A 12243-nucleotide genomic window follows, 5' to 3' on the forward strand; every position below is an offset into this window, starting at 1 on the left:
TGGCTCGAAGGCAAAAAAAATCCGGTGAAGGAAAAATGGGCATTGCACTCATAATAAAATTGAAACAGCAGGCGGCTGGCCGAAGGATGCAGCTCGGCTGGGGGAAAAGGACACAGGACATGGCTTACAACCAGGCCCAAATGGCCGCAAAAAAATAATAATAACAACACGAGAAAACGGCAACAAACATTGTGTAAACACATGTAAGACTTGCTCGATTGTTGTTGCCCTTTTTGTTGTTCTCCCCCCTCTGCTACTCTTGTTATTGTTGCCTTTGTTGTTGGTGCCGGCGTTGTCTGTCTGGTAAACCAAAATTGTTGCTCGTTTTCCGCATGAATCACTTGCATCATCATCATCATCATCGTCATCATCGCCATCGCCATCGCCATCGCCATCGCCATCGCCATCGCCATCGCCATCGTCATCATGGCCAGTTTTCGTTGCCAACGCCGCACTACATATATGTATGTTCATGCATGCACACATATATGAACCACAACACTGCAAATATCTGTGTGTTTGCGAGTGGGCGTGCCCCGGTGTGTGTGTGTGCCACCATAACCCCATTTTCGCTCAGTGTACGTGTGTGTGTGTGTGTGAATGCACACGGGCCGAAGCGTTTGGCTCTGCACTTCGTAAGTAGCTTTTAATATATTTTGCCACAAGCCAGGGGGAAAAAAATGAGAGGAAAATAAAAAAAATACAAATAAAAATAAATTCTCTTCGTTGGTCTTTTGTGTGTGTGCAGAAATTGGATTAAAATTAAAATAAAACGAAGCAGAAAATACATATATTCCATATGTATATGTGTATGTATATGTACCTTAATAAAAGTAAATAAATAAAAAAATCAGTTCCCAGAGAGCACAAAATTAAATGAAATAAAATGTGCAACAAACACATGAAACAAAGGGTGAAGATGAAAGGGTCAAAGGTCGGGGAAAGTTGAGGTGAGCAGCCAGAACTGCAACAATATGAGTACGAGCACGTATATGATACAAGTGTATGTGTATGTGAATACGTGTATGTGTGTGTGCGGCAAGTGCCAAGGAGGTCGGAGTCCTGGATTAGCAAAAAGTTGGTCACGAATGGAATTTCCTTTGCCAAATTTTTTGATAGCTCGGCATCCCATTTGGCTTCTTCCTTTTTTCAGTTTGCTGTGCAATTATTTGATGTAATTTGCCAAATCCGCATATTGCACTTTGTCGCGGTTTGACACACAAATTGGTTTTGGTCCATGCGATCATCTAGTGTGGCGTTGCGTTCAGTTTTGGTTTTTTTGGAGATAACTATTTTGAAATACACACATTGGGTGAAATCATTTTCACAACTAAATCGCATACCTTATAAACTGTTTTTCAAAAAATCTTAGCTGCATAATATGCAAGAATCATTTGGTAAGAATTGTTTCTTATGTTCCTCTGGATATATAGACCATTAAACTATTTTAAGCTATGCTCCTCCCATACTAAAGGATCAAAATCTAAAATATTTTCCCTGGTAATATTTCAAAGAATTATATTTAATGGCACAATATGTGCTGCGAGCTTGCACATGCTTTCAAGAAATTAACAACATTTACTACTTAAGCCTATAATTTGATCCTGACAAATGGTGTCCATAAAGCATTCGCACCGTTGGCACGCAGGCATCGCAGTGCAAATCCGGGCGGATGGTGGGGTTGTCAAGGTCTCGACCAAACCAATTACTGGCTGGACATGCAACCGAGTCACCGCCCATCCACTGATTTTCCTTGGCCACGCCCCCTTTGCTCGATGAGCTGTCGCCTCTTTGACACTTTCGATTGCTTTTCATTTCGTTCCCGTTCCGTTTCTCACAGTGCCTCCGGCGGTGCGGAGTGGTGTTGTGTGTGGTGGAAAATGTGGAATGCGGGGGAAGGAGGAGCGCTTTTCCTGCTTAGCTTGGCACTTTCCACTTTCCACACGAGCATTTGGATTGCCTGTTCGCTCGAAACTTTTGCTGACGTCGGCAGTGGGAAATTGTTGTGTTCTGGTCAATGTTACATATGCCATATTAACCAGCGGTGGCCCCTGGATCCGTGACCCCTTCCAACACCTTCCACCAACTCCCACCACCTGCCACCGCCTCCTGGAGGCGCCCCTAGAGCCCTCAATCATGTCAATTACTCGCCAATTGTTGGTGTCCTCGGCGAACAGTTGAAAATGTGTTATATCTGACGTCTGCGATGTTTCGCCTGATGGGCATAAATTTTGATTTATGAACAGCCGCAGAGATACTACATAAATGCCCACATATTATATATACATATACGTATATGTGTGCGAAAATACACATACGCGTGTGAATAAACGTATTCATGTGCGATATATAGCACGTATATCTGTACCGGCTCGCTTCATTAATTTGTCATATGTAGCGATGCATGAAGTGAGGCGATATATCCCTGCAAAAGACTCCGCGCAATCCTCGAACAGTTTAAGTTTTCAATTAATGCGTAAATTATGAATATTCGTATATTTTTCGCCATTTTAAATGCGCCTCAAATGAGATTTAAATAACAAAAACCACTGATTGGTCTGGTCAGCGGACGGGAGGAGCTCTCTACTTCGGAATCGGCCCCGATCCGAGGACGATATGCCTCCTTATTTAAGCATGATTTTCGAAAATCAGCATTGGGCGGAAGTGGCGGTGGCATAATAACGCTGATTTATGAGCCCGGCCCGATTTGGCGGAGGGTGCCAACTGGCCCGCTCTTCCGCCTCCACGGCTTATTCTTTATTTATTGTTTGCCTCCTTTGGCTGCATTAACCTTGGGCTGATCCGCATCCAGCGGCGCAACTTCACCCGGGGGCCAACAATTGAAATTATGGATTTTATGTGTCATAAGCTTTTATTGATGCAACAATCAAATATTTATGATGACAATTCCCGCTGACAATGATGGCAATAAAAATGCTTTACCCCCCACGAAGCTCTCTTTCATTGGGATATATTTTTTTGTCGCTTTTTTCAGGCCGTTCAGTTCGGTTGAGGTGATGTGAGGTGAGCTGAGGTGAGGTGAGGTGAAATGGAAAGGCGGGGAGGGAATGGAATGGGAATGGGAATGGGAATGGGAAGGAGGATAACGAGACTGAGCGGGCGGCAAGGACAATTGAAATTCAATTCCGATTGATGAGCGTCGTTGGAAAAATATCCATTTTGAGTTTGCTCGAAAACGACTTTGTTTCGGAATTGTTATCCCTGTTCTTGCGCTCTTTAAAGCCGATTTACTCTTGTTCACAAACTGACATGAGTTTCGCCTTTTGCAGTATCTTCCTATTGAGATTTTCAGGCACTCTTCTCTTGTGTAATATTGCAAAATACATATTATACAGCTCTTAAGCCCAAAGTTAAGAGGCTAAAAGGTGATACCACGTTGCAAGTTTGGCCTAAACCCCTATGCCATATAAACATAGGAAGTGGTAGAGCTCTGGCCCGCAGGTAAACGTAATTTATCTAGACGATCTCGCCCACACAAGTGCGCCTTTAGCCCAACCGAATCCGCATGGAGTCCGTGCAGATTCTCGGATGTTTCGCGCTGCTTTTGAAGAACCCTCCTGGCGGCCCACCTGCATATTTATCGGGACACCCCTCGTCCATAGCCTCCTCTTGCTGTCCTGCAGTCGTGCTCCTCTTGGCGAAATATCTATGAGTGCATCCATTATCCTTAATACACTTACGTGCACTAATGTGCTCCACATTAATGTGGGGCTGCTTGAAAATTTTAGGTTTTCCGTTTGCTTCAATGTCTGTCTGTCTGTCTGGCTGACTGTCTGTCTGTTTCAGTTCCGCCGGCGTGCCCCGTCCTTGCATCACAGCAACAATAACAACACTGCCATATGAGGTTCTTTGTTGGCTGAGAGCACGAGGTCTCCTGGGCAACACGTTGGATATCCGTTTCCATTTTCCATTTCCATTATTCCTCATTTCCACCGGCTAGCATGCAATCACGACCAGGGGCGGACTTGCAAACGGTGGGCGTGGTCATCTAAATACTGTCTGAATTTTGTGAAAGTTATAATAGGTTTTCCCTCGAAGTATTGTTAATTAACGGAGTTATGTGTGGCTTCAGTCTTTGAAATTAACTTTGGAATTTTATAATTTTTATTATTTGAATTTTTCATTTCGATAAATAGCTTTGAATAAAGAGTCCTGGCTGCTGAATATAAAAGTATGTTTCAATATATCCGAGTTATTTTATTACCAATATCGATTTATTTGCTGTGTGCTTACTAACTCGATTTTTTCTACTTTGCCGAATCAAAATTTATATTCGGCTTTTTATATAAAATAGTGAATCTTGGGCTAATAAAATATAGTTTGCATGCCTAAAACTTGCTTTCCAAACTTGTTTTGTATTGGCAGCGCCAAACATATTTGTGTGCAAACAAAAGAAAATATTTAATAAATCAATTAATTAACAAATTAGCTTAGTGCTCGGCGATTGTCGGTGGCATTTCAACGCAAACGGAGCACAAAGCAGGACATGCCTTGCGTTAAACAACCCGTGTTTGCGTTTATTTATTTGTTAATTTCTGGTTGTTGCAAATGGCAAACAAACTAAATGCTTAAACGATTTAAAACACTACGCGGGTGGATTGAAATTGGGAAAAAAGGCAGCAAAAAGCAGTGAGTAAATAAGCATATTCAGGCGGGTAAACAAAAGGCAAAGGGGCAAACGAAAGGCAAGGAGAAAAAAAGCGAGGACAGAATGGACGACGGGTCAAATTTTATGCAGGCGCAAATATTTTAAATGTTAACAATAAAACATGAACATAGTAAATAAATGCACATGTGAGTGTAAACAGGCTGCAGAAGGGCAAACACACAGGCACATATACATACACACACACACACACACACACACACACACTGGCAAGCAAACCAACAGCAGAGCCTAAAAGTATGCAATAACCCCCAGGAAAACCCCTTCGCCACATTCAAACAAAAACCGCTTAAAACACTTTACTATCGCATTTTGGAATTGTTCAAATATTTTCGCTCTTCTTTTTGCGTCGCTTGTTGCTGTATTGTTGCTGCATTTTTTCTAGCCCTATCTGCCCTCTCCCTCTCCCCCTCTCTCTCTCGCTCTCGCTCGCAAATACAAACAATTAAAATCCTCAAATATTTGCGCCAACTGCAAAAAACAAATGTGAACTCAGTGTGCAAAGAAATAAGTACGAGGAAAAAGGAAAAGAAAGGGGCAGCGGGAAAAGCAGCGCTCGGAAAAGCGGGCATTTTACGTTGAAGTTGGTCAGCAATTTCCACAGATATAAATAAAAATTCGCTGCCGCTTTCGTTTTTTCCACCATTTCCTCCTCACTCACCTTAACTTTTGTCTGTCCACCTTTTTTACCGTTCCATCATCTTATACACGCCGTGTGCTTAAATTGTCTGCGAATGGCAGCTGCACTTCACATTTAAATTTCCCCCGACGTATACGTAATTTTCAAATATCATTACGCATACGCAGTGTTGCTGCTGTGCTGGCTCTTTAAGATGAAATACAAAACATATGTAGGTAAGCAGCCAGGACAAGAGCAACATTTGGCCAGTTGGTAGGGAGTTTTCCCCCAAATTGGCCATTTCAATACATTTGTATACAAAGTAGTACAATCCTCATATACATAAGTTGTGGGGATATACATATATAGTTTTTTAATACGAGTATTAGTTTGCTTATCTTTCATTTAAATAGAATTTAGGTCTTTGATTTCTGCACCCAACTTATGCATCAGCTGTTATTGTTTTATCAACTCAAAAATAACCCTTATTTATTCATACAAGTGAAAAACTGGAAGTCATTACAATTACAATGCCTAGTCTTCCAGTATTGCCTGCTTTAAGCCATTAAGATTCCTTGGCCAAGGTATAGAAAAAAATTTTCTAATAGCTGTAAAATTGAATCAAGCTCAAGGCTGTTTCACTCCCCCAATTTAATACGAGACTTGATTTAATAAACCCTTACAAGGCCATACAAGTGTGCACTTTGCTTTTAAATATACATTCTTGAATTTGCCTCGCTTATTGAATTTCGGTTTTACCTTTTTCGTGTTTACTGCAAGCAAATTCATATTTCATACTTACACAAACGCAATAAAATGAAATTAGGCTTGTTTCAAGCGGTTCAAATCGAATACTTCTTTGGGCAGTCCATTTTTGGAAATTGTTTCCACATTCAAACACCAAGCTCATATTTTTCATCGATTCGGTATTTGTTTGCCTGCCCAATTGGAGTGGCTTCTACGTTATAATTTGGGCTAATCGATTTCTCCGAGCAGCTAGTCGCAGGTGGCAGCTTGATATGCAAACTCTGCATTTCCTGCAGCCAGTCATCGGCACACAAAAAGTCAGCGTACATTGCTGGGAAATATTCGAGATATATGTATGTACATACATTTAGATGTGATGTGTGGATGCGGATGAAGAAGCATTAGCCGGAGAGTTTTGCATTTGACGTCGTCACGTGGTTGCTGCTGTATTGCTGGCCCCACTCCTCCCGCCCACGTTTCCAGGCCTTAGCTTTCCCGCTTTTCCTCCGGAAAAGGGAGACGACATCAAATCATTAGCAGTGCATAAAGCGTGAAACCAGGCACAGACATGCAGATGAATTTAAGCTATTAGCAGTGGCAAGAGCAAAGAATGGAGCGAACTGACTCTGCCAACAATGTTGGACTCTCATCCGCCTGCAAGGTGCATCCATCGTTAGGCAGCTGGATTCCGTTGGGATTTCCCAGCTCATCACTACACTGGCGAAAAATACGTCGTGCGAGAAGTGTAAAAGTATGCAAAAGGTGGCTAAAAGTATGCAAGCATATTGTACCTTGAATTCGAAAGTTATATCAACAATATAATGAGGTTTTTATTGATCAGCACACTGTTACCTAAAAAATTGTTATCAAAGATTCCCAATTTGTACCATTTTCATTTTAGTTTTACAGATCCCTTTAGAGATCAGCGATTTAAGTTAAAATACCTAGGCCATAATTTGATTTGTTCTTATTCGTTGTTATCCAATTAGCAGAAATACAATTGTTAGAACATGACAATATAAATATAGATTGTGAAGAAATGCATTGAATAATAACAAAAAGACTTCACAAAGTATAATAAATAGGTATATGAGTTTGAAATCCATTAAAACAACGAGGACATCCATAAGCCAGCAAATAATAGCTTCGTCTTGCTTAAGTAGATCTGCTGGGCATATTCATTTGGAAAGCTTGATCCTTTCCCCCAGTGCATTTCCGGCACACCCACCCCCGGCTGTTCCCTCGGCAATGTTCGTCCTTATTCTGCTCCAGGATCTGGTTCTGGTTGACATAACCCTGCACATTGTTATAAACGCAATCTTCGCTTCCTCCCTTGGCCTTTATTTGTGTCGTGTGAATATAAAAGATGCAAATGCAAAGATATTTTTTCCATTTTCCATTTTTGTTTTAGGCTGGCAGCAGGCGGAGATGGCGATGGCCATGCGGCGGGGCTGTGAGTCGGATACGGATTCAGATTCAGATTCGGATTCGGGTTCGGATTCTGTGCTGAGTTGCGGTGAGTGCAACGTTCTGGGGCAACATTGTCGCACAGTTTCATCCATTGTGTGGCAGAGCGGGGCGTGCAATATAAATAACTCGGCCGGAGTTGTGTGCATATTTTGTAACTGCCCGTACAACTTAAAATAAATACAAAATGTTAGTTAGTTCCTCTGCTGCAGCCAACCATCATTTGACCAATTCAAAACACACACTCGCACACACATCGAAAATATTTGCACAGCTCCTGTTTGTGTTTGTGTTTCGGTTTGCGTTCGAATTTTGTATTTATTCTTCACGAGACAAATCGAGCTCAGTCCTCATATTCCGATGCCTCAGCTTCTATATTGCCCTTGTGGTTTCTTTTTTTTAATCAGACTCATGAATGTATGCAAAAGTAATAGTTAGACCCGTTACTCGCAGAGTAAAAGGGTATACTAGATTCGTTGAAAAGTATGTAACAGGCAGAAGGAAGCGTTTCCGGCTATATATATAGTATATATAGTCTTAATCAGGATCAGTCGATCTAGCCATGTCCGTCTGTTCGACTGTCCGTATGAGCGTCGAGATCTCTGGAAATATATAAGCTATAAAGTTAAGATTCATCATACAAATTCCACACTTGCAGCGCCGGTTTGTTGACGTGTTGCCACACCTACTCTATCGCCCACAAACCACACAAAACTGTCACGGCCACATTTTTGAACCATTTTTCGATATTTTTTCCACAATTTTAAGTCTTGAAAAAAAAGACTTTATTATGTCTTGAAAATTCATATCGATTTGCCAAAAACTTTTTGCCACGCTCACTCTGTCGCCCAATTTTTAAATTTCTCATGTTATTCCCCAATATCTAACGATATTCCAGAAAAATGGTGAAATTTCGCATTCACACTAGTTGAGTAACGGGTATCTGATAGTCAGGCAACTTGACTATAGCATTCTCTCTTCTTTTGAAATACATTTGACATTCACAGTTCATTTTGTGACGCTTTAGAGTTTCAGGGGATTTAAGGGTACCTCAGTTTTATGCTGCCAAAGATACAAATATTGCCATTCATATATTTTACAGCACAGTTTTCGGCTGAAAATAGTTTTCCGGGTATCAAACCGCTGGAAAGTTAATAAAATACATAATGCGTTGACTGGGGATAACTTTCATTAGACCATTTCCACTTACCGTGCTATGTTAAATTGATTGAATGCTTATTAGGTTTCCATAGGTATTTCTCTTTATTTACTTTCCTTTTTTTATTATCTTTTTTTTTTTTTGTTTGTGGGGTCTTTTCGATTGCGCGTTTTGAATATTCAGTTTCATAATCAGATTTTACAGTACAAACATTTGTTTTCGCTCATTTCTTATGTACATACATAAACACAAATCCAACTAAATGCTATTTTATCTTTACGTTATTTTGTTGAATCAAGAATCATGGAATTTCGCATTAATTCGCAGCAAACTTTCGTTTTTGTTTTACATGGGGTTTACATCTTGAAATTGTTGGATATTCTCATTGCATATGTAGTTGTCAAATATTTGTATACTCTTCTCGTTTATGGTTTATTTTCGTATGGCTGTAGCGTAGACATTGAATGCTTTATGACTTGAATGGTTTTCTGGCTTAGTTCGTTAATTCTTAAGTTTTACTATAGGTTAGTTTACCTTGACTGCCATCCCCGCCCGCAATTTCCACTAAATGTACTCGTAGTTATCATTTTTCAACAATGCGATGGCCTGTGGGATTCCATTTCGATGAGTTCATCATTATTTTCCTTGCCTTACACGTGTAGGTTAAACGTAACTTTGATTTGCTAGGCGATTACGTTACTCGCGTACCCGCAAAAAAAAATATTCCCTATATTTAATTAACTTTACTTTATTCATATCTCCATTAAATTTAAAATGTATTATACTCCCTCCCTTTGCTTTTTGGTACGTATATATGAGTCAGAGTACATCTGAGTAGTCGGCCTTCAAATAATTCTTACCAACTGGATTTTGGGGGAACGGAGTTGGATATGCGGATTATACATATGTCTGGGTATTACTGTATTTTGTATCTTGTATTTTGTATTTTGTATTTCAGATATGAACACACACATTTTATTCGGTATTACCTCTGCTTATTTTCTTCGCCTCGCGCACTGATTTAATTCGAGTTGCTTTTAATGCTTTTGGCACATTTATTTCTGTTTATTCTGATTTCCTTTCCCTTGCTTTACATTCTATTTAAACATGGAATTGAGCTGGACACGCACACATGAGTAATACGGAAACAAGTACGCGGCTGGTTTCAGTGTGTGTGTGTGAGTCTGGCGTTAGGAAATGTATGTCGCAAATCTAATATTGAAGGACCCCAAATATCCTTTATAAATAAAATAAGGTCTGAAGAACTATTTGAATTTCTACATTCAAGCAATCAAGAATTTTCAAAAGTATAATGATGCTTTCCTACATAGTAAACAATTTAAAGTCGCCTGAAAGTGTGCACGTTACTGCGTTTTTTATACCATACATGCAATTCCCAATGCATCGAGTTTAGAGTGCCCAGACTCCAACTCAACACACCGAAATCAAAAAACATTCCAGTGTTGTAGATATTTTAAAGTATAAGAACATTAGTCGTGTTAAATTTTCTAAGCTAAAATCACGCACACACACACACCATTGGCGGATACTATGCTTATGGGATTCCAAATATGGCTTAAATCTAGGGTCCGCATTAGTCTTTTGAGCCGTGAGAACGAAGGTGACAACAAAGGGATCCAAAATAGAACCATTTTTACCATAATAACAACGAAACTTTCTCGGGTTCACTAAGGGTGTAAATATTTACAGCTTACGATATGCAAGGATCGTCTAAACGTATTTCTTTAGCCGCGGATGTCCTTCTCTTTGAGCAGGCGCCTTAAATATATATACAGAACTTCTGATTAAACACCTAATACATATAGAATCATGTATACGTGTATATATTTCATCTAGAAACACGAACTCAACAAATTAGGGTCTTAGTTGAACGAAAGCAAACGTTACTTATTATATAGACATGTAGAAATATCCGTATCAATGTCTTTACCGTAATCAATATTTATAGTACGCAAATATCCTTCTGCGGGCGTACTTTTGTTTACTTTATAGTAGCTAAAGCCATTTAAAGAGCCGAACACCATTTAATCGTAATATGGTTTATAGTTGACGTCCAGTTGTGGGGGACTGGGGTTTCCTTGCCATCATTTTCCACTAACGAGGTAACATTTAAACGAGTTTTCTTTTCCACTTAACTACGACACTTTAGTTTTCTCTCTTCCTTTTGATTTAATATGCATTCAATTAGCCCTGTCCCGTCCCCCCTTGCAATTAGCATGGGCGTAGATGATTAGCCAGTGAAGTGGTGGTGACCCCGCCATCCCCATTGATTAATGCCTTCGTTTCCTGGCCCGTGTGAGCGTGTGTGTGTGTGGCAGGAGCGGGACTCGGGAGCAGGAGCCCCTTGCATCATAATCTTGTTTGTATAATTACAATTGAATTAAGCTATAATAATCTAACTCCGGAGGCGCTGACCGCCTCCAACTGAGCGCCGATCTCTCCCAGCACTGTCTCCACTCAGCCGCGTGCCCATCCTCTCTGCCGTCCCTGCCCCGCCGCCCGTTCCAGCTCGTTTCCTTGGCCTTCTTTTGTCTGCCGCCTTTTGTGCGGCAGGACAATGTTGTTGGCCCGGCCTCGGCCAGCGCCGTGAATAATACCAATAAGGCTAATAGAAATGTCCCGATTAGCCGCATTGTCCCGCGTCCGAGCAGCGGGTCACTCCCGCTGGCCGGGTGCTGATCCGGAGCGCGGTCCTTGTAGAGTCTGCCGTTCAGGTTGCGTGACCCATCCTCGCTGCGCGTGTCCTTCTGCACCACCTCGTTTTTCTGCGGAATGAAAGAAGGCAAGTGCGTTTTGTTTCGTTTCGTTATGCTCCGTTTCAATTGTCTCGGTAAAGGTTGGGCCAAGTTCTTAAATATATGGGCTCGGGCATGCCAAGGACCTTAATGTGCGGCCTCAACTTACCGACACTTCGTTGAGATCATCATCACGAAGGATTTTCTTCCCGGGACGCTCCATTTCTGGAAACACAAAGTAGAGAGCAGAGGGCGTGTGCTTTAATTTATATTAATTAATTGCTATAAGTCAGGATATCAATCAGGGAATTATTTAGTGGCATCTGTGTACATATAACTACTGCAGGATTATGAATTAGATTAGCATCGATTGGTTACTTCAATTTAGCTCGTAGTGGTATACCCAATATTCCTGAGTGACCATATTTGCCATTAAATCGAGCAACTTTTTGGTGTCGTTAATGTAGCTATACTCTTTAAAAGTGTGCAAGATGTTGTTTCTTACCATATAGACGGATGGTGCCCTCGGTGTCGCCAATGCTGTTTTTCGATATACATTTGTAGCCACCGAAATCGCTTGACTGCAGCCGCTTGATGTGCAGAATCATCTCGATGGCATACATATTATTCTCCTTTTCGGTGAGCGCGTAACGATCGCCGGCAATAATCATTTCACCTGTTCCCAGGCCAAAAAGGTAAAAGAAAATTTAGAAAAATCGAAATGAGCAACGATGAAAACGAGATGTGATGTGATGTGATGAGTTGAGGTGTGAATGAAGTCATGAATACGAAGCAGGGAATCGGGCCA

The 12243-nt window shown here is 40.9% G+C and overlaps 1 protein-coding gene across 7 annotated transcripts in view; it reads right to left on the reverse strand.

Annotated features, from left to right (window-relative positions):
* Nucleotides 1–8848: 8848 nt before the first annotated feature.
* Nucleotides 8849–12243, reverse strand: part of LOC6726609 (neurotrimin) — a 36075-nt gene continuing 32680 nt past the window's right edge. For all 7 annotated transcript variants that reach the window (XM_016172276.3, XM_016172275.3, XM_016172278.3 and 4 more), the window contains 3 exons: nt 11941–12111; nt 11605–11660; nt 8849–11465 (listed from right to left, as the gene is read on the reverse strand). In XM_016172276.3, coding sequence (XP_016040289.1) covers nt 11070–11465; nt 11605–11660; nt 11941–12111 — 623 coding nt within the window. In that variant the 3' untranslated portion in view covers nt 8849–11069. The remainder of the gene's footprint in view (nt 11466–11604; nt 11661–11940; nt 12112–12243) is intronic.

Source organism: Drosophila simulans, chromosome X (assembly GCF_016746395.2).
Source record: "Drosophila simulans strain w501 chromosome X, Prin_Dsim_3.1, whole genome shotgun sequence".
Classification (NCBI taxonomy): domain Eukaryota; kingdom Metazoa; phylum Arthropoda; class Insecta; order Diptera; family Drosophilidae; genus Drosophila; species Drosophila simulans.